The 26,052-nt window shown below is 41.9% G+C and overlaps 1 protein-coding gene across 1 annotated transcript; it reads right to left on the minus strand.

Annotated features, from left to right (window-relative positions):
• On the minus strand, positions 1-25,981 carry kpna3 (karyopherin alpha 3 (importin alpha 4)). Its single transcript, XM_050048585.1, has 17 exons — positions 25,829-25,981; positions 22,948-22,992; positions 18,407-18,496; positions 13,617-13,646; positions 13,451-13,503; positions 13,262-13,357; positions 11,430-11,515; positions 9,355-9,441; positions 9,103-9,272; positions 8,749-8,793; positions 8,523-8,654; positions 8,278-8,406; positions 5,315-5,419; positions 4,938-5,009; positions 4,469-4,631; positions 2,967-3,061; positions 1-2,863 (listed from the first exon to the last, which is right to left on the minus strand). Exons 1-17 carry the CDS (start codon positions 25,895-25,897, stop codon positions 2,765-2,767), a joined length of 1,566 nt encoding a protein of 521 aa, XP_049904542.1. The 5' UTR covers positions 25,898-25,981; the 3' UTR covers positions 1-2,764.
• Between the last annotated feature and the right edge of the window lie 71 nt (positions 25,982-26,052).

A 26,052-nucleotide genomic window follows, 5' to 3' on the forward strand; every position in this document is an offset into this window, starting at 1 on the left:
GAGGATCCAACGGCTAAACAGCAAGTTTATTTTGGTTAGGATCAGAAACACAGATCATGTCCTGAGGGTGAGATGAGATGATATCAAAAATCCCCTGACTGAGATATGGCAATGATGGTTGGTGGTGTTCCGGGGTGGGTAAAATGAGTGGGAGAGATGGGTGTGTTACAATGCTCAGTGAATAAGATCGGAGGGGAGCAGTTACTCTCGACAGCAGAGAGCAGCATTGACCTTTCCCATGGCAAACTCCAAACAAACAGGGGAGACCACATGTCACTGCGTCTCCCGTTTCATAATCCTCCAGTTGCTCAAAGAATCGTTTCTATTCAATAAAACCTAGTTTCAGTTGAAATGAAAAACAAAAGGCACAATGATTTTCAACTCATTCTTGTCTTTAATATGCACAAGAGTTGAAAGCATCAATGAGCCACCTTAAAGAGAGGAATTCAATCTAAAATTTATAAAAAGATATAAACAATCAGAGGCCAAAACGCTGTCTGTTGCTTTTCTCCTATTATTTTATTTAAAACAACTTTTCATTAGCAAGTAAAAATCTTGCAACAAACATAAGCTTGTATCCAATTCGGATACAAGGCAACGAAATTGTAAATCTTTAAAGTGGCTCGGTCTAGTCTGCTAGTTCACGACTGTACACCCTCTCTATAGTTTTGTTCAGTAATAAACAGCTAGTCCCAAAAACAAGCCTGGGCTGCTCGTTAACAACCCCACCCAATATTTAAAACCCCAGTGTGACCCCCTCCCCACCTGTTCTGACCCCCTCTCAGTAGTTAGCAGCCAACCAGAGGATCATAAAGTCTTCGAGACCAGGGCTGGGGTCGGGTTCAGAGTTCGACACCCTTGAACCCGCGCCCGCAACTGGGACATGGGACGGCACATTTTTAAACAGCCCGTCACCACTTTTACGAAGAGCGAGAGAGAGAGAGAGAAAAAACAGCCTGTTCCAATTCATCAGCATGTCATCACAATACATATGCAAGTCAAAAATAAAAACATTGAAACAGAAGTATTGCTTCAACAAAAAAAAAGAAAGAAAAAAAAAAACAACCCTCCCCAGCCATCTGTGACAGTAAGGTCATCGTCCATCCAATGACTGTCAGCTGCAGCAGCTTTGTACAGGCTTTATGTAAATATATTCATATATTCATTAGACGGCAAGGAGAGATACACATCACATTTTTTTGTACAATTATTCAAATTGAGTGATGACATGTGACCTCTTCATCGAAAAAAAGTAGTTAAGTACTATAATCAGGACCTGTACTCGTTATATAAGTCGAGTCTTCAATGAGTATAGGTCCCTTTCTGCAGGCAGACATCGATATGCCTTTCTCAAACGTGTGCATAAGACTGAAGAAAAGTAAAACATATGGACATACGGAAGCTCCACAGACTCAACCAGAAGAAAAACATGACCCTAAAATATCTGAAGAGAGAGAATTTAAAATAATTAAAATAAGCTTAAAGGTCAGATAAGCAAAATTCGGGTCGATTTTAGCTCGACGATTTCTTTTTGTTAACCCCTAAGTTTCACATTGCAGGGGGGAGTCCCGAGCGAGCACTCGGCCGGATCACAGGACGCGACCGAGCTCGTGCTGCACAAAGTGGATGTCCTGTTGGGGGACAAACGCTACAGCTGACACGTTCCTCTTCTCTTAAAGTCTCTGCGCCTTCACCTAAAGGTGCTTCCTCCCGTGACAGGTATTCACATCCGTAAAAAAAAAAAAAAAAAAAAAATTTTTTGTCGCACTGCTGAGTCAGAAGCAGGCAATTAGCAGGTCTGTGTGTATTGGAAAAAAAAAAAAGAAAAAAAGAATTATGGCATTTTCTTCACATTTTTGATGATTTTCTTTTTTAAACAAACGTTAATTCAACAGAGGTCACGTTTAAAAAAGTGACGTCATTGAGTCAGAAGTCCCGTCAGTCAGTTTGCCACGGTGTCCTCTTTTTGCCTCGGAGCCCTTTCACCCCTCCACCTGCCCCAGGACTCTCCTGGGAGGGCAGCGGGGGTCCCGTGGTTAATCATGGCTTAGTTCTGGGATTAACTCTTTAAACTGGGTGAGAGAGGGTTATTGGGGTGCCCGGCCTTCGGGAATCTGTGTGACTAAGTGTGTCGACGTGTGTACTCGTATGTCAGTGTGCGTGCGCGTAGGTGAAGTAACACCAGAGGACAATCCAGGGGAGGGAAAGCACAAAAATAAACCACAAACAAACAGCAGTATTTCTTCCCCATAAGTGATATGATGGCTTCTAACAGAAGTATGCACACAAATCCTAAGTGTCAAAAAGTGTGTGTGTGTATGTGTGTGTTTGTGTTTGAAGATGTGCTTGTGTTTTTGTCTCTGTGAAGACTTGACATTTGGCAATTAAATCTTGCCACGAAGGCTTTTTCTTCCTTCTGGTTTTATTTTGTTGTGATATTTAGAAGCACTGGCAGAGAGTACTGACAATCCTCCTGATGCAGGTTGCCAGGTGGTGATGGTGCCTGTTGAATGACCAGGACTCCTGTGTAGGGTCGCCGTGTTCGGTGAAGGATGACCGTTTAGAAAATAAAAAAAAGAAAATTAAAGAAACACCCCGCAGTGCAGAAGTGGGGTGGGTAAATCCTTCAGTGGTGAGTTTCCATGTTGAAGTGATGCTAAGTAAATCCTTCGGTACCAGGTTGCCAGGTTGGAGGAGAGATGGATGAATGTCTGGGGTGATTACAGAGTACCCGTGCAGCTGGTTGAACCAAACATCCTGGCTTTTAGAAATTAAACTCCTTTGTTTGCATGTTGGAAGCTGGATCAAAGTTGAAGGTCCCTCCTTGAGTGGTGTCAGGGATCAAACTGGGGTCTTCATCGATCTGTAAAGGACAGATATCGGGACATCACCACAGTGTAAGTCATCTGATGAGCAGGAAAAACAAATTTAAGTCACAAGGTGTGAATCACTGGTGGTAAACTTACATCATCTCCTGAAAAGTACTGATCAATAATCTCAAAGGCTAGTTTGTAGATATCCTCATTCTCGTGCTGCTGCAGATTTTCTATCTTCTCCAAACCTGGAAAACACAAACACAATATTCCCTCCATTATTAACAACATTAACACTTAAACCTGGCCACTGCAGATAGGGCTGGGTACCAAACTGTTCCTATAGGACTGGTACCTACTGGACCAAATCATATTTCAGTGCCAAGTTTTGTTGCCAGCTTGTGTGTGGTCAAAAGAGACAAACCGCACCAGAGTTCGTTTGTAACCAGACGGGGACCACTTCTTCAAGAAGGTCTCGGTCTGGTTGTTTTGGTGCGCACCACAGTGTGACTGCTGTGTTCGCACCTGCCCAAATGAATCGCACTTAGGGGGCAAATGAACTTGAGTTTGATTGTACCGAACCAAAATGGGGCAGGTGTGAAAGCACCCTTAGTCTCTCCTGAGTTATTAGTACTGAAACTGTACAGCTCTATATTATTAGGTGTTAAATTGTTGTAGTTGCGTCAGGTTCTAATTATTATATGAATTTGTTAATAGTGTTTTAAATGCATTTGTTATTATATATCTATATATAATAAAGGTCCAGTGTGTAGGATCTAGGGGCATCTGTTGACAGAAATGAAATATACATTTCATAACTAGGTTTCCATTATTCTACAATCACCTGAAAATAAGAATTGTTGTGTTTTCGTTACCTTAGAATGACAAGTTTATTATCAGGATTTCTTCGGTCTGTTCAATGATTGCAAACAGTTATTGGAAATTTTCACAGTAATGTGACTGAAAATATTTATGGCCCATCCAATCTGAATTTAAGACAATTTAAGACTTTTTAAGGCCTTATATTGAGCAAAATTAATTAAAGAACCTGTAGACACCCTGATTATCTACATACATAGAGGTTCCGCGTCCATGGAGTTTGCCATGTTATTTTTTTTTTTTTTTTACAGTAGCCCAGAACGGACAAACCAAACACTGGCTTTAGATAGAGCCAATCATGTTTTTTTGTCGGCTGCTGTCAGTTCTGCAACCCTACACTATGGACCTCTAAGTATACTTTCAACTGTTATTACACTTCATATATTGTTCAATTTCAAGTTCAAATTTGCCTTTGCTGTTAAAATCAAGCCAGGCTTTAATGGTTTTGACTGCCGTTGTGTGCATTATTTTTTTAAAAGTATCAGTTCAGGCACTGGTACCATTTTTAAAAGTATCATTTTAGCACCAGTATCAGAAAAAACCCAAATGATACCCAACCCTAACTGCAGACAGTAGCATCGTTCAATTATACGATCAAAGAGGCTGTCAAAATATGTACGTTTGTCAGATAAGAAGACATGGGAAATTATGTACCAAAACTCCTTAAATAAAATAAAACAGCACCAATTTTCCCAATGAAAAACACATCTGAAGGTTGTAAGAGGAAGGAAGCTGACTAAAGTGCAATGCCAGGACACCATCAGCCAGACACTGACCTCCACACTCCTCTATGATCTCAGCGATGGTGCTGGCTTCGTCTCCTGCCATGATGAGGATGTTCTTCAGGCCGTCCAGGACGACTTGCACCACCTGGGAGTCCTTCACCGACAGCAGGTTACAGAACGGGGGGATGACATTCTGCTCCACCAGGTACTCCACCTACACAAACCCCACACATACACACCACATCCATACTTGATTACAACACAGGCACATGGTTACAAGTGTGGAACGCGTCCTTGCAATTTCACTCAAGTCAACATCGCCTAGTTCTATCATTCAGTGTTTAATCATTCAGGGTGATGTAAACATTTACTATTGACATTATGGGATATTATATGACTGACACACATGATAGGTAAGGTTTAAATAAAAACACATCCGTGAGGGATGTAAGATGTAAGCAGTAAGAGGAGTCAAACAAGCTCCAGATTTCTACATGATTGGTCCCAACGCCCAGCTCACCTGGTCTTTCCTCCCACTGATGGTGAGGTTGCTGATGGCCCACGCTGCCTCCTTCTGTGTCCCAAAGTCACCCTGTAGAGAGACAGGCTGTCACTGAGATGTGCACATAGCAGGTCTTTTTTACAAACAGCATAACACCGAAGCGCACAGACAATCTGGGCCACATTTGCACTCAGTGTTCGAGTCATCTTATACAGAGTTGTTTTGCTTCTCTGGCAACAACACATAAAATGTGTCGATGCAACCGAGCACATACGGTTAACGCCAACATTATGTTTCCAAATTTAGAATTTATACCATCTGTTGCGAGAAATGAACATAAAGAATAAAGAAGACAAAGCTCATGGAATGTATTTCCCGTTCCACCATGCACAAACCTTCGCCAGTTGGTGAATGATCATAGGAATCAGTCCAGCTTCGATCACAGCTTGGACCTGCTGCTGGTTCCCAGCTGTAATGTTGGACAGGAACCAGACTGCTTCCTGTAAACAGACCAATCACAAATGCTCAGAGCTGGCTCTATATCCTCCACACACACACACAAATATCTCAAACCTCCCATGTATTCCTCTTCCACTACATTACTGTCTCTAACTGAGCTAGCACACACAGAATAAAGATGACGATTGGCCTTCCAAATAGTAACTGTATTTATAGAATAAATAATCTGGCTACAGCACCTTAACCCCCCCTACAGTTTTATATTTCATATTTCACTGAGTCATGTTGTGACAATATGTTCAGCCACAGTTTGCTGAATATTTGACAAATAATTTAACCCTTTAAAACCTGAGCAAATTGGCTCGATTTCTTTCCATAACGTGGAAAGAAGGCAATGGGCAACTAAGAAAGAAATTTAGCAAGAAATTAGTAAAAAGCAAAAAATTAAAAACAAAAACAAAAAATTGTTTAAAAATAAATAGATAAATAAAATAAAAATTAAAAAAAAAAAAATTAAATTAAAAAATGAAAAAAAGTTATAAACAAACACATAATGAGCTGGAAAAAGTGCTTAAAATTCATTAAAAAAAAAAAAAAATCTGGATCTATTAAATTTTTTTGCAATTTGTGGGACATTTCTAACCAAGTTGCTCACTGCCTTTTTCCCCATGTTTGTGAAAGACACTGCACCAATTAACTCAGGGTTCAAAAGTTTAAATACTTGTGTCTGAAAGCAGCACAAGAAAAGTGATGTCGCTCCAAGTTCCAAAGGGTCAATTTTGTGCTCTGAGTTAAAAATAGAAGCTTGCTGCTAAAACAGGAAGACATATGACTATAGTAGAATCTGCAAGTCATACACTATCCTCCAAGCTTGCTCAGGTGCACTGTCATAAACACCATGAGCATAGCTAGCTGATCAACTTATCTTGTATTGACCATTATTACAGCATCATATCCTTAGTTATATATCTGTGGAGTTGCCCTCCACCTTAGTTGAGTGTGTCGTTTATTTTTAAAACAGCATTTGTAGCCTACGTGCGGTTAACGGCTGCAATCAACACAGTGAATTACACTAAATCCCAGCGTCAAATATAGCACAACACAGCGACTGTTTCTCTAACATGCTCTCTCCTTTACAGAGTCTCCATCCCAGTGCACTGCAGGATGGATAGACATATTCCCGAGGTCCACCGTCTAAAATACAGTTTTGGGACGTGTTGAAAGTTTGCACCGTTGACTGACATCGGCCTCTAACAGCTTCGGACCCCAGGGAGTTCACAGCTTTAGTCAAAAAGTCAAAAAGTACTGTTGGAAGAAATAAAAAGAAGGTGTCGGTGCTGAGCTGAGGCAACAGTTACCACCTCAACGTCCCGTAACTCCATTTCAAACTGCAGACCTCGGAAACATGTCTATCCTTCCTTGGGTGGACTGTGGCTGGTGTCCGGCTGTGCAGCTCCCCCGTGCAGCAGCTGCCACAAGCTTCCTGTCACAACACAACTGACAGCTGCTGCAGGAGGAGATGGTAAATTTAAAAAAAAGACAGAGTCGCTGTGTTGTGCTAAGTGTCGTCTCATTTGTGGTCTGATATACAGCAGATTCATCAAGTGCCATATTGTCATTTTCCAAACTACTGTAGCTGCAGTCTGGTTGCCATGGTGATGGACTAACGTGACTTCCAACTATTAAACACACGTCCGTTCTCTGTTTAAGAAAGAATGTTAGCTGTTAAACAGGAGGTAAAACTGACTAGAGGGGAGCTTCAAAGGGAATATTGTGTATGTTTTTAACCTATACCCTATATTTCCCATGTTTTGTGACTAATAAAGACAATTTTTTAAATCGGTCCAGTATTGAAAGAGACCTCTGCAGCCTAAGCAGCAAAACAGGCTGCAATGTAATCCCTAGGGGGCAACTGTGCATTGTCAATTTACGTCCACTGAAAGTGTTTTGCCACCGACAGGCTCAGATTGTTATTATGGAGAAGACCCTACAGAGAAATGAAACATTTTTCCCTACTTTTCCCTGATTCGGTCTGATAGATTTCCACGTTGTCACAATCAGCTGAATATTCAGCCATGACACTGAAAATCGTTTAGATAACACTAAGCTACGCATTCTGTACCACGACAAATGTGTGAAAGGTTTTTCATGCCACCAGTCACCTCTCGCGAGATTTTAGAACAAGATTTCTCCTTGAGCGAGCCATAACAAACACATCAGTGAAAGATCAAAACGTTTCTCTCTACAGTCCTTTCCATAATGTTGTCAGACACTCATAAAAACAATCTGAGCCTGTCAGTGGCAAAACCAAACACTCTTAATGGAGGTAAATTGATGGCGCAGATTTGCCCGTAGGGATTACATTGCGGCCTGTTTCACTGCTGCAGCTGCTGTCGTCTCTGAAGACTGGACCAGTTTTAAAAATTGTTGTCTCCATTTGTCACTTAGACAGGAAAACATGGAGAAACATGTTCCCTTTAACGTGGGTAGTTCTTGAACAGCTTTCTTACAAGACAGGCTGATGTGAGTTTGGTGTTTGTAAACCCTTGGGATGAGTGTTTATGTTTTGATTTCACTATATGATTCACAGTCGATGTGCTCCAGTGCAACCAGAGTAACAGACCTCCACATATCATATCTAAAAAATGTATTTTAAAAAACCTATACGCAGTACAAGTGAAAAAGTAAGGGAATACATACAATAACAAATCTGCTCCAGATATATTATCCTTCCTGACAGTGAAACAGATAGCTTCTTATAAATGTCATGAACTTCACTGCAGTTCACAAGTCACACACACCTCACTCATATTTCCATGCTATGCCATAGGAAACTGGCACACTTACAAAAAGCAAAACAAAAACAACAACGTGAAGGTTGAGGCTGTGGTTGCGATACCTTGTTGATCTTTTCTTTAGGGTGTGTGAGCAGGTTGGGGAAGTGTGAGAGGACGTCACAGTTGAGCACGACCTGTGTCTGCTCGTCTGTCCCTGTCACGATGTTACCCACTGCCCTCAGAGCTGCCGTCTGCAGTTTGGAAACAAAAATACTTTGGTGAATAATTCAACAAGGATGAAATTTTCATCTTACTGTGGACAAAAGGCAAACGCTAATGGAGTCCATCAATAAAGCAAGAGTCTCACCTGAACTTTGACCTCCTGATGGCTGAGGAGAGGCACAAGAAATGGAACGACTCCAGAATCGATGACCATTTGGATCTGCTCGTTGCCGCCGTCCGTCAGATAGGACAGAGCCCACACTGTGTCTACTAAGATCTGAACACACGGACATGAGAAACTCATAAGACAGCGCAAATCTACCAAAATGAGCAAACACAACATGATGATCACCCTTCGCTCTGATACTCACATTTATATCGGTGTGATATATTAGCACACAGAGGGCAGGCAAAATCTGTAGGGAAAGAAAAGTAGGTTGTGAGTGGGTTGGATGCAGGCAGAGGCATAGATGGTTCAGATGAAGGCAAAAACAAAATCACAAAAAAGGAATAGCTGTCAAAACCAGACTTCAAATGTCGCATAAAGAGCTTTATAGTTAGAAACTCCCCTGGGTGATGAGGCTGATTTGGCGACTGAAAAAGGCGCAGCAAAAACTCGGGTGTGAGTCAGCCAGCAGCGACAGAGTCAACTGCAAAGCAACACATCCATCCGTCTGGCACATGAAAGTCTGCGCACACGCACACGCGCACACACACACACACACCTCTTGCACAGTTTCCATAGGTGGTGGTGGATCCTTGTTGCGGCACAGGTTAACAATGACCCAGGTGACATTGCGGAGGAAGGTGATGGGGATTGATGGGTTGATGAAAGAAAGCAGGGGCTTAACCACGCCCAGGGAGATGACATAATCCCTGCACTGTGGACCATCACCTGCGCACACAAGGTGGAAAAGGTCAACACCACACTGCTTCCCAGCTGCATGTACACACCTAAATAAGAGGACGCTACTTACCTATAATGTTTCCTAAAGCCCATACAGCCTGTTCACATACGTTCTGGTGGAGAGAGTGTAGCAGTCGCAGGAACAGGGGCACTGCATCTGCACACACAAACATTAGTGCATGAAAAACTTGCCCATAGTGGCAGATTGTGATACACCAGTGATAAGCTCTGTTGCCTGGTCACATTCAAAGCCAAATTAAATATACAGAAACCCATAACTGTGTCACAACAACAGCTTATGTTAGCCTGAATACCAGTATAAACTAGAGGCTGACATTTTTTGGGAATCTTGTGGGATTCCCGTGAAATGAGAATCACTTTCACTTTCATCATGTGACTGGGATGAGACGGAGAAGAAGTTAATAAGAGCATGCGCATGGATGGATTACTGATTACTGGGCACAGGCCCAGGGCGCAAAAGTGTTAAGGGCCTTCCATCTGCGAAATATCACTTGAATTAACACAAACCAATCAGGGAAAGTCTCAAAATGACCACAAAGAGATGAAAAGGAACTGCAAAGAGAGACAAAATGACTACAACACGGGGCAAAACAACCATAAAAAGACAGAAAACAACTAAAAAAAAGTACCACAAAGTCTATATCTTGCTCCTGTGTAGGACAGGTAGTAGGGCCTTTGCATATTTGTGCCCAGGGACCCACTGTCTCATGATCTGCTCATTAGCGGGTGGGATGGGAATCATACAAACAATATTGAGCTAGCAATGAGAAGTCAGCAACAACTACTTTGTTTCCACCGACCACAGGAAATGTAAGAGTGCCAGTGCATGAGCAGTAAAATATACTGTTCGGATAATATTATTGCAATGCTAATTTCCTTTTACGTGTTTAGCATTAAGCCAACGGACGAAGCGCTAGTTATTTGCCACATGGTTATAGCAGTTAGAATCAAAATATTAGATAAACATGTTTGGTTTTGTTTTTACCAAGTGGGGTTTCACTCAAAAGGAATTTGCCTTGATGTTTGGTACATACAATAAACATATTGAGTGGAAGTGAAATCAGAAGCAAAGAACATAACCATAGAAAAATTACAATAAAAATATGAAAACATACTATAAAATTAGCGCCGTCAAAATAACGTTTTTATTTCGATGAATTAATCACAGAAAAAATAACAAGTTAAAAAAAATAAACGCTGATTAATCGCGTTCCATGGTGCCCTTTGACTCGACGCGTCACTGAAGGTCACAGTGGCTTTGTCACATAGTGGAGGCAGACCAGATGACGCTGCCTGGCCCTGTGAATGGAACATTTACATTTAAAAAAACGCCCAGATGGAACTGTTGACAGGAGCACTGTTTGCTGCAAATACTGCAGTAACTAATTTTCATACCATCCCACCACTTCAAGCCTGAAATATCACCTCAATGCAAAACATTTAGCAGTGAACCCAGAGGTCTGAGCTAGCACAAGCTCTGATGCTAGCGCTAGCAGCCAGCCTCAATCCGCCCACCAGCTGGACCAACTTTCTCATTTAACAGCTAAACAGCGCACTAAAATATGTTTCTGTAAACAGCTGAGGCGAGAAATAGACAATGCAGTAACATCTTGATTCAAATTTGATCAGTGCTACTTAGTTTGAGCGAAGTTCAAAGGCAGTGATTCTCATGACTGACAGCTGCATCTGACTGACTCCTTGGCCCTGATTGGTTGTTTGCAGAGGAGTAGGATTTGATTTATGTAATTATACTTCAATTTAAGAAATTGTATTACTCGGTCCATTTTAAATAAAGTCATAGAATCTAATCTTAAATGTTTCAGGGTTTTTAATCTGTTGTTTCTTTATAAAATCAGGGTATATTTTAGATAAGTGACATTTCTCAGATCTAGACTGACCGTCTCTGTCACAGCCAGCGAACCACATGAATGCTGATCATGGTTTCCACTCTCCAGTCATGTTTGGCTTTGTTTCAAAACAAGAGTGCACCATTATCTAATAAAAACAATCCAAAAAATGACTTATGGCCTCATTGAGTGAAAAAACAAATAAACATTCCTGCTCGACAGAGTACAGACGGTATATAAACAGACGGCGGGACGACAGAATGTGGGGTCAACTTACTGGATTTAACCACAGCCTGAGTCTGTGCTGACGTCCCAGAGGCGATGTTGGTCAGAGCCCAAGCTGCCTCAAACTGAAGAGAGGGGCTGCAGGACACACAGAAACACGACAAGTTTAAGACAGAGAGAAGCTTATTTAGTTTCCACTGGTGAGCAGGACAGAAAAGGGAGGAATAATAATAGTGATAAATATTGCTGAACACTTCCTGGATTCCCAGCTGCCAACACAAGCTGTTCAAGGCTGATTTTTTTATTTCCCCCAAAGCACCTGATACACTCATCTGCTTTTGGCCTTCGAGTACTAAAAGGGCTTTTTAGAGCAACACGCTTCAAACCTATTTTAATCGAAAGCTTTTTGCTCATCAGGGCACAGTGGAGTTTTCCATAATTAGTGTCTTCAATATCAGTGTCAAAATCTATGCGAGTGTGTGCTGGAGAATACATCAGACACCCGATCAGAGGTCTGGATATCATGCTGTTTGGCGAACTGGTGCTGTGCAACTCTCATGAAATGATTTGAACAAAATGATGCAACAGAATATTAGAAATCACACAGACACTAGTGATCCTCACACCACCCACCAGCCAAATGCTGGTAAAGCATGGCACAGGGTGTTAAGTCCGTCTCCTCCGCTAAATATTTCATCAGGCAGCTAACCATGATCTGGGTTTCCTTGTGGTTTCTTCGTCCTTAGCTGGGATGTAAAACAGTGAGCAGGGTGTGGTACCCTTTGTGATGTAACAAGCCACTGTGGTTGCCTGTGGACAAATGAGCTCTGCACTAAGATCAATTCACAGCTTTAATTTGAAGAGCTCAGAAAATACTTTTTGTCTGTTTTAAATGGTGCTCGTCTTCATGCTAGAGATGCACCGATTTATCAGCCGAACATCTGTATCGGATGGTATTCGCCTTGTTGCCTGCCACTGGCCTATAAGCAAAAAGGATGACACTCAACAATGGCAGTGGCCGATGTTTTTCTGTTGTGTCACATCAGTTCTGCGCAGGCTAAAAAGCAGGGCTTGAGACAAAACACGTCCAAACGTCCAGGGGAACAGAGATCTTTACCAGGATGCCTTCGGGATGAAGGGATGCAGCCATGTTGCCCAAATTATAAGGGGCCCTACACATGCCGCATCTTTAACCGCCTGGAAAATGCGAGGTATATATCTTGGGATGGCTTTTGAAATTGTTGTTTTATACACTGATATTGGCCCTGAATTTCACAATCGTTGCATCCCTGCTTCATCCTGCACATTGCATTGTGGTTCTGTACCTCATTATGTCATTAGACTGAGCTGGATTCCTGCCATAATCCTATGGTAACATATCAGACAACTATGTTCTCATGATGGATGTACATGGGTTGGACTGCACTGCGGCATCTGAACCTCAGAAATTACACAAATGTCCGATAGAAGCTGGTGCTCCATGTTAACATGATGCTGCCTGCTCTTGGTTGCCATGGTAAAATCCTTACAGCTTCTTCTTTACAAGTTCTCCCACCCCAACTATTCAATCTCCCCCGAGTGAACACAAGGTCCTGGGAATTGGGGAACTCCGAGATACAGGAATGCTGTTATATTTGGCTTGGCCTGGTCTGAGAGGACCAGCCAACTGCCCCGCGCGCCTCCACACACTCTCACGTGTGGACACAGTGGGATACGCACACGCGTGCACACAAAGCCTCTGTTGCGGCAAAGACTGGATGTAGCAGCGTACCAGTAATCCATCACAGCAGTCTGCAGTCTTAACAGCTAGAACACTCAGTTCATGGAGTCACAGGGAGAAATAACGCCGAAGGCAAACACAAACTGTTTTGGAAGCAGACTTACTTGTCGTCCCGTTCCAGGCATTTGACTAAAATGGGCAGGATCCCAGACTTTATCAAGTCGTCGATGGGAGGGTTTCTGTCACTCGAGAGCAGTTTTCTGACAAAGGGCAGACAGAAAGAAATCTCAACAACTTGTACAAAAAAACACCCCAGCTGATGTATGTGTGTGTGTGTTCTGTCAGGCACTCACCTGGCTGCCTGTACAGCACTGAGCTGGATAACTGCATTATCACTGGTAGCGTTCTGCAGTGACAAGGAGTGAAGGCCGTGATTAATGTTAGCACAGCATAATTAAACAGTTCAGGAGCCACTGTTGGTACATGAGGGAGAGGGAAATGTATAATGAGTGATCTTACCTGTAAGATGGCATCAAGCGTAACATTTTGCTGCACAGAGAGAAATGAAGAAGAGTATTAGCACACTGTAGCATCAAAAATAAACCACTCCAACAGTCAACTGTAGACGCCCAACTTTCCCTCATGTCATTAGCGTGCTATAAGCAGTGTGCGAACTATATCATGGCTTTTTGAGGAGCTTTTTGTTTTACAGGGGTGGATGGTGAAGGCGTGCTTGTCCATGTCTCAAAATGTGGACTAAATGTAGCCCCTTTCACACTGCCTCTTGAAGGCGGGAATTACACACCATCAAGGTGCCTCGCTGTTGTGTATAAAAGGTACAATTGCAGAAAGGGGGGACAGCGTATCATCGTCTTTAAGGTGGCATCGGAGGTGCTAACAGCGCCGAAACGATGTCTGAAAACAGGACAGCTGGCTGATAGCAATTAGCAGCTAACTCAAAGAAGAAGAACAGCGGATGAAAATGTCAGCAAATTGGGAAAACAAGAAGGTCCGGGAGAGCCTTACCCTCCAAGTAGAGGACGAGTTCAGCCGCCTTATAACAGAGACTGTAAACGATTGTTATTGCCATGTTACGTCATGGTTATTGCTTATAAAGCACTCCCGACGCATGTGATATCACACTAGAGGCCGACGCTGTCCTGTTGTATGTCATGGGGCGACAGAGCCTTCTCCATAGCTGCCCCCTCTGTAACACTCTCCCCAAAAACATTCAAGACTGCACTGACCTGTCCCAGTTCAAATCACTACTCAAAACACATCTTTTCAAAACGGCTCTTAATGTGCATGTGTGTATTTTATTGTAGTCTATTTTGTGATTGTTTTTAACCAATGTAAAGCGTCTTCAAGTACCTTGAAAAGCACTCTATAAATAAAATGTATTATCAATGTTAGTATTATGTCCAAGAAGCCTCTGTTGCTTCCATGATGCCAGCATGCTGTCTAAAATCACACACTGGAGCAGCATATTGTTGCAGTTGTTTGGTGCCGTGTAAAAAGGCAAAGGAAGCATGAAGAAGGGACTTCACAGTGGCCCTACAGCGTGATCTCTGTGTAAAAACAGTTTGTGACTCTTGTTGCAAATAAACATTCATAGCTTTATGTCTGCACATCTGAAATATTGAAGTCTGTTTTATTCTGATCATTAAAATAAAGTGAGTCAAGTTCCTGATATTGCAGCGCCACGCTTCGATGGTGTTGACAAGAATAGCACGCATGCTAGTATCCTTATTAAAATGGACTGGTGATGAATCATCCGCATGCATGAATCATACATCAATAACAGTTTAATATCACACATGATTCAGAACGATGAAGATACAGAAAAACATGAATACATGGCAAAAATAGCATATTGTCAATATTTTAGAGACCCCCCAGAATTTGTTTTCATGGGAGCTCATGTCTCATTAAGAGGAGCAAAGCTCACCCTGGCTCTCCTGTAGATCGCACCCTGGTTACCAGTAAACATTTTGTAGCTCAAGTTGCTCAGATATCATTCTCACAATATTAAATGTAGGGCGTGGTATGAATTCAAATTTTGAAAAACATAAGCAGATGTTATGCTTTTGCAGCATAACAAACCAAAAAAGAAAAACCCCAAACTGACCCTTGATTAACACCCCTTAACATAATACATTGAATTTATGTAAATGTATTTTCTGTTTACAAGTCTGTATTGAGACTTAAGCAGCTTGCCCCACTGAACCCTGGTGTCTGACACGAAAAATTAGTTATGCAGAATATGCAAAAGCTTGGTGGCCTTCTACGTAAACAGATGAGAGAAATCACAATGAGCCGTGCCCTCTCTCAGCTGGGCGCTCTCTTTACTCTCAAGTGTCTTTGCTTGTGTCTCTGGACATCACATAGGGCTGAAAGAATATAGCAGTGCTTCCCCTATAAATGAACTGACATGGCGGGCTGCTAAGCCAATGGGAACCCCCACCAGGCCAATAAAAATACAAAAATATATACACTTTTAATGCCAAAAACGATGCCAATATACCGCCTATATTCATTCTGCAGTGGAGCACCATGCACCAAGAACTGCAGCAGCAAACCGCCTTGAGTCCAAGAATGAGGCGAGCCGTCTGTGCTTAGTTCACGTCTGTAATAACAGCAGGACAGTCAAGTGTCTGTTATTTAAACTGCTGAAGGCCCTGATCACACAGAAAGCATTTAAGCAGCTGGATGCACTTTTTGTAATTATTTTTAATAAGCCTCGCGGTTCTGTTGGAGCACTTTGAACTCTAACTCAGAGCAGAAAAAATGCCCCATGTCATCTCTTTTTTTTGGTTGTTGTCTTGTTATTTGAGAGGCGGGCCTTCTGTGGTCGTCTCAACAAAAAGTATACAGTTGGTAAACAATGGAGGAGAAACTGGTGGTAGTGGCTGGTGGATACTCAGAGCTATAAGGTCCAACGATAGACAGCAGGTTGTCAAACTGCCCCTGAGTCATCCTAAAATATTTCTGGAAACGGCCATCATTGAGGAGAAGCTCCTGGACCAACTGATGGTACTCCCCATGATCCACCCTGTTTGTTAGGGTCTCATGTACCCACACAGATCTCTGTTTCCCTGTGTCCAACAAACTATTTACTGACAGCGTCTCACCCAACCAGAGTTACAGCAAGTACCCTCTGCCTCAACATTTTAGGAACTAGATACTAATTACATTCAAATAACTAAATAAATAAATAAACAGTAGATTGATCACACAGGAAGGTTAGAACTTTTAAAGAAGGCAGTGCGGTACACCACGCGTTTTGCAACTGTGTGATCTAAGTCAGTTAAACTGGTGACAAGATGATAATCTCATCAGTAGGCCAGTGGTTACAAAAGGCTTGGTAGTGAACGACATGCTATCGTGCTCACAGATTCTGTGATTCTGTTTTTAGCTGAGCTACACCACAGAATATTCAGTTAAATAAGATTGGTGATGCTGTTTTGTCCTCATTGTTCTCCCAACTTCTGGCGTTTGCTGCTGGTGTGTAATCATGGTAGGTGGTAACATGAGTATGTAGTTGTGTAGTACTACTACAGTGCTGACTCTAATATTTGAAAACCTCATCACTTCAACAAACAACAATACCATTAGCTTCAATCACAGCTCCCCTGTCATGGAAATGCTGCTGTGTCTAACACACAGACCTGAAATTAAGAGGTAATAACTTTGGATGAAACAGTTTGGACGTGCGGCATACAGTCATCCAGTTTGTGATCAGAACTCATTTTCTTTCTCACCACTGCTGCTGCAGTTGCGGGCGAAAAATTTAGACAGCAATTTCAATATGTGATTAAAATGCATGAATTGGCTCACCCTGCTGGCTATTTCTCAACCTTTCATTAATCTGCTCAAAGAACACGATCAGAAGTCAATGGCTTTGGAGATAAATAGATCTTGGGCAGCATACTGCAACACTCTGCCCACATACAGCACATTATATCATGTGAAGAAACTAGAAAGTACATTGAAATGATGTTTAAGCAGCCAGAGAGTGGGACTTACAGTTTTAAATGCAATGTTCTAGATCTAGAAAGTTTTTATTAGCCACGGTACAAACTCAAATCACAGATTACACAAGATGTAATTTTCACACATTCTCAATAATGTTTTGGTTTTATCTGCTCTATTTTTTCTCTTGCCAAACCAATTCAATTAAGGTCGATGTTTCACTCGTGGTGCTCAAGGCAATAAATAAAATCTATTTATTCAATTGGAAAAACAGCACTGCGGTTTACCCTGAGAAACTCTAACATTATTTTTGGAAAAGACAAATTGATTTTCAAACTAAATTTTTCATTGCTGTGAGGACCACAAACAAAATTCATTCCCTTTAACTGTATTGGAGCGGTGGCAGCAGATATTACAAACTGAGATATGCATGGACAGACAAAACTTGGTAAAGGCCAAGACACACCGAACTGACATTGAGGAACTAGCGGCGACGAAGGCTGACTCTTACGTCGCCTCATGTCACAGGTGTCTTGATGAGATGACAGCCAACTGGCATGTAGTTCTGCACCTACATGACAGGAAATAACTCCACACCAGCAGGCGGTAGAAGTCTGTATTCTTCATTAACCAAAGTAAACCGGAAGACCAGCAGGACCGATTCAAGATGCTAGTTAGCCAATCAGCACATTAACAACACAACCCAATGTTGACTGATTCAACATGCCAAATCAGCTGAAAAACAGCTGCCAAGTGCCAACGGTGCAGGACAAACTGCACAAACCAGGACAAAATAAACTCACCAAACCAGCCATCCAGTAGCTGTTGTGGAGCGTCCAACTGATCTCACTGAGCAGATAAAGTTTACAGAGTTGTCATGGAATTGTAGACGCACCACTACACTGATCCTGGAAATTTAAACATCTACAATTCCATGACAATTAAGAGAACGTGTGATATGACTGAAAGCTCCAGAACAGCCACTAAATAAACGCTGGGTGAGATTTGTTTTGTCAGCTTTCCAAGATCAAGAAAAAACTTTCACCTAAGGAGAAAATGTTTTTTGAGGATGTGGGTGAATCAGCCCTTTGAAGTAATAATAACATGAAAATGCACTGATATTTAATTTGCACTGTAAATGCTTGTATTTGGGAGGACATCCCAGTCAAACCAGAACTTTGCTGAAGCTGTCCAGCAACTGTTTCTAACGTGCATCACATGCAGTTTGAATTAAATACACTGCCCACTTGGTTTTAACCCCTCTGACCCATTATCCAGACAGTCCAGTCTCACTACATCTCCCTCGCTCTGGCACATACGCACACGCCCACACTTACTCCTTTGAAGTCTGAGTCGACATCAGAGTCCTCCAGACTCTCCTCCAGCGGGACGTTTCTCTTCTTCAGTAGATGTTCGTCTCGTTTGTTCTGACAAGAGGAAAAAAGACAGAAAAGCAATGAGGGGAGGAGATGAAAGTGTTCATTAATGCATTCATGAATTCTTAAAGCGACAGTGAATCTAGGCCTACCTCAAAAACAATCCCTCTGCCACAAACTTTTACTTTCTGGAGTGCAGCTTACGTATCAGAAAACCCATCCTGAGTGGGTACGTCAGAGAAAAGTCTGCCTGCTGGCTAGTCCGCAAAGCAAACACACACTCATCTTTGAAAGGACAGTGAACCTTAACCGTCCGACCCCCCCTGTGCATTCTGCAACCCCACAGCGCACATTCACTCAGCGGGGGAATACAAAGACACACATGTACATACAGGCAGAAAGAAAGAGCCACACATTCCGTCACTTTACAGGGCATGTGAGTCAGTGGTAGGAGGAGATTCCCTTGCCCTACATTCCTGTGCATCATGCTGATGTGCGTCACTGATGACTAATAAGCTAGCGCAGTGCTTCTTGCTGCTCTGATCCAGCTAAATGGAATGTGCTAGACTTGAGACCACCTCAGTTTTTCATAGCAGTGACGCTCTGTGTTTTAGCACCCCCGGCTGTGCCAGTGTTCTCCAAACGGCTGCTGACGGCTGTGCTGCTCTATGTGCCTGTTTACCAGTATTCCTCAGGCTTTCTCTGAAAGCATAGTTCACATACCAAGGAGGAGGCGCTTCAGCCAAAAGTCTGGGGTTTGGTTACTCTTTAAGTGTCCCCTGATTTTTGTTTATTGGAATTACCAGATAAGATGACCCTATATCAAGACATGCCTTCTAATAGGACGTTTTCATGCTGTCATTTTCTTGACAGTGTCACTTCTGTACCATGTCGGGCTGTCTGAGACACATTTTTACAGAGCAAAAGGTCAATTTCAATTTCAATCTTTCTGTCAGGCTCTCTGGCTTTCCTAGAAACCAAAGGGCACCTTCCTCTCCCACAACCTACATATGTCTCCCCTACTTCAGCAGACAAGAAACAGCTCTGAATACATCATGTGATTTTATTAATGCAGATAAGACACATGTGGGCAAAATTTATCAGTAATGCAATCGATGAAGCCTACTGAAATGATTATCAAACGTGCTGAGGATATTCATGCTGAGAGGAACGCTCTATAACTCTGATGGATGAGCCACACTTTCTGTGTCAGTGCTGTATTTGTCAAAGTCATCAGGTGTAATCCACACACAAAATTCTTCATTAAAGGAATACTTCACCCATTTGTATATCAGTCACACCGTGTTAACTTGAATTTGTGAAGTTTATTTCCCTCACATGCCTCCACGGAAACAGCAACCATATTGATTTATTGATTGACAGGGGACCACGATTAATGACAGCGAAACTCCATCAAAACAACGGTTAACGAACTCTCACACAGCTCGTGCAGTGCAATGGAAGTGTCATTTATCCAGTCGTATGCTCAGTACTTCACATGCATTTTTATTAAAAAACCTTGGTATTGGAGTCTGGTTTTGAAGAAAGCATATTAAGTTTACTTTCAGTACAGTTTTAAATAACAAGGTTGTGGCAAAAATGCATGTGTTTGAGAAGTACTGAGCATGTGGCTGGATAAATGACACTTGGATTATGCTCCAAGAGTTGTGTGAGAGTTTGTTAAAAGGATGGTTTGATATAGTTTTGCTGTTGTTAAACATGGCCCCCAATCTTCAAGGTAAGACAGCATGACAAACTGATTTATGAATGATAATGATTCTTTGGGTATTCCTTTCAGGAAAAAGTGATTTGTGATTGCTCTTCTTGTTGTCAGATATCACAGTCAAACAGAAACAAAGAACTCTTAACCTAGGTAAGATGTGACTGATCTCTTCATCTATCACAAACCCCAATCAGCCTCCGACTGTGTGTGAAAATACAAACAACCTCAGACTCTTCAGGAAAAGACGCACAACAGAACTGAGCACACAGAGACAGTGCAACACTTAAAAGCTATTAAAACCTAACTGCTGTTAAACTCAAACCATCAAGACCTATAACTTCCATGAGGGTGAAAACAGTTTGACTTAATCCAATCATCTCAACACTTGACAGACAACGCTGAAAGCCACAACTGGAATACAGAAGCTCAGTGATCTGCTTAGAGTCTATGAGGATCTGAACACTGAATACTTTTAAGCTTTTTGTTTCCAAGCAAGTTTTTGTTCACAGTTCTACCCAAAAAATGCATTAGTATCAGCAAGAAACAACCCACCAGGCACTGTCACAGTGTCCTCAAGGGCTGTCTCAAAGTGAGTGTCAATGAAACAGCTCTGAAGTGTCAAAGGCTCGACTGACTCTGCAGACTTCCTCATACAGAAATTACGATTAAACCCACCAAAATTACAGTAATATAAAAGACTGTCTTACACTTCCCCTGCTACAAAAACAATGTTACGGCTCAGCGACTGCCCATGAGCTGAAGAATACTTACAGAAGTGAAAACACAACTACCAACAGATAACCATAACCTCAGAAGATTAATCGCAAGATGCAAAACCCTGTGCAGGTCTCAAGTATAGAAAAGCCAGGTTACAGTTAGTTGTAGAGCTCTAATTGGTTCTTCTGTCATACTAGATGGATGGAAATAATTATGTGTGGGTTAAAAATGTGATTCAAGGTGTAGCCTACTGCATCATGTGTGAAACAGGTTGGTGTTAGGCTTGGGAATGTATGGCTATGGTTAGAGCAGGAGGAATGCGTAAGTCATGTCTGTGCATATCAAACTGAATGCACCAAATCTCTTTGGACAATGCCATCAAAAAGCAGAGCAGTGATCAGAAAGAAGGCGAATATCCCCTGCAGAGAGCGAGGAGTATAAATGCCTGCATCTGATGTCTGTGGGTCATAAACCTGGGTAATCAGTGACTACAAAGAATATAAAACACTCAAACTAAACACTGTAACAACTCCTACACTGACCACTTGATTAAAGCAGAAGCCATTTTAATCTGACAGTCCTCGTTTCATTTTAAGCCCACTGTGCACAGTAGAGGACCAACACGACAAAAAGTATGTCATACATAAAAACAACAACTATGAAAAGTATATTCCCCCATTGTTCATGTTTTGCAGAGACAATCAACACGTGCGTCTGTGCAGACACTAACACTACATCAACAAATCGTAGCTCCCCTCTCCTTTCAGTCCCATCACCATGCTGGAACAGCAGGAATGCAACAAATAACAACAAACACAGTAGCCTGGCAACAAAAACGGATCCTGGCCCAACTTGTGTTGCAGTGCAACATAATTCGGCAACAAACTGTGTCGGCCAAACTGAACACACTCCAGGTAGAAAACTTTGTACCCTGTCTGTACTCATTCTTCTGCTCACCTGTAAATTCTTTAAATAAACAAACTGTTTTAAGCTTTTGAGGAAGTTTTTTCTCCGACCATTAACTCACAAAAACTGTGCAAGGATCAGAAAAATTCAACAACACAAACACATAAATGCTCAACAGATCCATGTTGCCTCAGACGGTGTCTGCTTGGAAGGGATCCTGATTATAAACGGACCAGCCCAACAGGTATTTTGGGGTGTAATTAATGACCACGGGGGGAGGAAATCACACAGGAGTGCCTTCAAACAGAACTGTCAGTGTAGCTGAAGTTCAGAGGGAAATTAAAAATTCACGGCTTGCAACAGTTCTTGTGACAAATGCTTAGTTGCAAGAAAAAGTGTAATAGTGGGTAAAATGTGAGCTGTGTCATATCAGGCTTGAGCAACACTTATTAACGATTAATCACAGAGCTGGTTCTGCCAGATGCAACGAACTTAAATGTAGAGCTCTACAACACTTATTTGCACAGACTGTATGGTTGCCTCCTAGTGGTTCTCAACATACTCAACTTTCTCAATGAGTCCAACTAGAGCTATAATCGGCCCCCAAAAAAATCAGGCTCTACCCTACATGAACCCACAGTTTCTGTCTGAGCCTGACTTTTTTTAATATTAAAACATTTATTACAAGCTAAAGTTAACCAAAGTCTTTTCACTGTGGAAACAGACACTTATGACACGATCTCCGACATGAGCCTTCTCCTACCAAACGTTAAGGACAGCTCAAAAACTGTCATATCACATATATTAAATAGAGATTGGATAACATGTCTCCTCATCAATGACAGACGGGAGTCGTGATGGTTTGATGGCAACACAGACCATACATTATTCAAGACGTTACACAGACTATAAAGTCTGCATTAAAAGACAAAAAAGAGAGAAACTGGAGCAAACCCAAGCCAAAGCAATTTTGAGAAATTACAGTCCGGCCCAGCCTAAACTCGGCAGGTCAAACCCAATCAGTCCAGACCAGTCCAACCCCACTGGTCTGGAATCTGAGATTGATCTATAATACACTGACTGAGGCGAGGCGTGGTGTGTGTGTGTGTGTGTGTGTGTGTGTGTGTGTGGAGACAGGCAGTGCATTGTTTCTCACCTTTCTCAATTCAACTGTCACCTCATTTCGATGTCTTCTCATAGTCTGCAACAAAGAAAAAAAGAGATAGCAAATGAGAAAACACTTGACATTTTTTTCAACTATTACTACAGTGTAAAAATATTCATTTTAACCTTTTACATGGATAACATAATTGCCTAATAAATCACAAAATATCCTGAGCAGAGATATCACACTGTATATTTTCCATTAGATTACACACTTCATTAACAAGTCATTTCGTTTCAGGATCTTATAACCATTCAAAATGGCAAAAATTTAACAACAGGGGGCACGCAGATGACTTTTTTTCTCCCCAGTTTAGACATGTCTGTGAGTGAAAACCAAGAACAAAAACCACCACCGACACAATTCAAGGTAAGAGACTACAAAAACAGCACAAGCGAGGACAGGCTGACTGTTGGGTTTGCAGTTCATCCTGAACAGTTTGAGATGGTCTAAGATCTTGTGACTGTTTGAAGAGGTTCATGTTGCCTTCCTAAATAGCCTCTTACGTAATCTGGGACAGTCATAACTCAGGAGGCTACGGAGCGGAGAGGTGTCTCCCAACCACTGCAAAACAACAATAATGCCACAACATTGACCCAAACAAAACAAGTGTCCCTTAAGGAGAACATCTCAATATAAACGTCCAGGCTGGTGTCAAGAGAAATGCATGTAGCCTGGTGAACTTTAATGAGCTCAGCTTATCTTGCTTAGCTTCTGTTGGTTGCTGTACCCAAAATATCAACTATTAATAAAGAATATATGCCGACAAAGACTCAATTGCTAAAGCTCATTGAGGCATTATGGTAAATGAAACCAGCAACTCTGCAAGGCAAAAAAAGAGACATGGTATTCCAGGGTAAAAATGCCCGACTAATATAAGCCATAAAAGCATTATATATGGTATCCTGCAAAACAAAGAAGCTTATGACCTGCAGCATGTGAGACTTTACTGCTTTGCAATTCAAAGCTGCTCCTAATGATGTCAGAAATGAAGAGCAATCTGTTATGCCTGACCTAAATAAGTAAAACCCAAACTGGCGTTTGCTCCCCTCCTGTAGTCTGAGTCATCCATTTAGCAAACTCACATTCATGCAGAGGCTCTTAAGGGGACCCAGGTCAGACATCCAAGATGCCTGAAATAGCATCAGGAATGCACTTGGCAAAGCCCCGTCTGTCATAGTAGCCATGTGCTTGTCACACTGACTGCAAAGTTTCAAAACAACCACCTATGGGGCATCAATCTGTGCTTTGAGGCTTTTGGGGCTGAAACAGCACCCTGACAAATTTTGAAGGGCCATTTGGACGTACCTTTGTTTGTCTATTTGTCAGTAAGCCTTTAAGCTGAGAGAGCTGCACTTTGCTTAAAAACATATGCATATATAATAGATATTTTGTACTTTGACATCTCCCCTGCCTTTTCTCCAATACTGTCGGCCTGCCTCATCTTGGCTTGTCTGAACATGGCCTTCGCCAAATGGTTTGGCCGTCATGTCAATGAGCATTACAGACAAATGCTGTCACTGAGATTTATAATTAGACTTGTTAGATGAATGATGCTGCAATACCCGGCGTTTTAGACCATCCATTTAGAGGTAGGGTACACAGTATACCGGTGGGGTTTTCTAGAATATGGGAATTGCCTATAAAGCCTGTCTTTAACATTTACATTTCCTATAAGATAACATAAGCCTTTAGTAATCTCAAGAGGGCAGAAATAAGCACAGATACATAGAGAAGTGAAATATTAAAAATAAGAATACATAAAATAAGAGAGAGGGCATATATAAGAACAATTAATGTCAAAATTATGCTTGATAGCAGCAAGTCTATCATAAATAAGCACTGTAATCCAGATAATATAGTGTGTTAGTGTTGTCTGTGTTAATACAGCATAACAGCAACATTATATAAGATAACATGTTGAGCACATAGTACAAAATGCAGCCATGTATAACGCTGCAGTAGTATTAAATATTCATTGATTTATAACACTGTGAGGTAACATTTGATGACGTTACACCAAGTTATATTAGTAATGCTAGCTCAACGTTATCCAGGTATGCTATATCTATTTCTCCCTGATGGTCTCTAATAAAACAATAAATTTATGAACTTATATTGTTTAATTTAGCAACACATTTGCTATATTTCACATTAAAGTAGCCAGTAAAACTAACTCACTGCATCATTACCATTCAGCTAAGTGTTTAGTGGCTTAGCTAGCAGCTCAGTTTAACTAGCTCACCTGGCTTATTAGCCGTTTGCTTGACGTTAGCAAGCTAACAAGGAGGGGCAATGTTTGGTCAGGGTGGATGTGGACCAACCATGTAATTCAATATAAACTGATGTTTTTAACAATTACGGCAACTGTGTGTGACGTTCGCAGGTTAGCATTGGTGTTATTAGGGGTCAGCCGGCTGTGAAACACAGCAAATGTCACGGTTACGGTGCCGGTCGGGCCCTGCCTCTGCTGCCACCGGTGTCCAACTAGCTAGTTAACGTTAGCTTGCACTGACAGCTACATCGCCTGCCCTTAATTCTCCATATTATAACGGTTCAACTGTGATGTTGCCTACTCTTTAGAAACATTACTAAATAAATATTAACAGAGCAATGTTGTTAGCTGGATAACAGTTACCAAAATGGCTGAATTACAAGCAGGATAAGTGTTAACAAGATAGGCCAGTAAGCACTTTTGATGGCGAACTCTTCATGTTAGCTAGCAAGCTAACATAGCTAGCTAGCTGACTCTCTGGCAGGCTGGCAGCTGCAGCCGGGGCCAGACTCCCCAACGAGGCCCAAAGACTATGGTTTTCTACGCCAAACTAACCGGATTCACAATACCCACACTCGCATGTACATGTCAGCTCACCTCGACATCACGTCCTTTATTTTTAAAGCTCTTGATGCGGTGGTTTTCCAAGCCGGCGTTTTCTGCCATGGCTGTATGGGGTTTCGCTATAACTCCGGCTTTCGGGATCTCCTCCGTGAAAGACGAGGCACGGCAGCTCCTGTGCTGCTGCTGGCTCCGGAGAGGGGGAGGAGGAGGAGGACGTAACAGATCGCAAGTGAGGGGAGGAGTCAATGCATACCTCC

The sequence above is a fragment of the Epinephelus moara genome, chromosome 7 (genome assembly GCF_006386435.1).
Source record: "Epinephelus moara isolate mb chromosome 7, YSFRI_EMoa_1.0, whole genome shotgun sequence".
In the NCBI taxonomy this organism is placed as follows: Eukaryota; Metazoa; Chordata; class Actinopteri; order Perciformes; family Serranidae; genus Epinephelus; species Epinephelus moara.

What these genes read in the sequence shown, in the direction of transcription:
- kpna3 (XM_050048585.1), bottom strand. Translation starts at nt 25,897, where the DNA reads ATGGCAGAAAACGCCGGCTTGGAAAACCACCGCATCAAGAGCTTTAAA. An exon ending in TGACAGTTGAATTGAGAAAG is followed by an intron (nt 18,497 to 22,947) that starts GTGAGAAACAAT and finishes TCCTCTTGTCAG; the next exon opens with AACAAACGAGACGAACATCT. An exon ending in ATCAGGAGGTCAAAGTTCAG is followed by an intron (nt 8,407 to 8,522) that starts GTGAGACTCTTG and finishes TCCAAACTGCAG; the next exon opens with ACGGCAGCTCTGAGGGCAGT.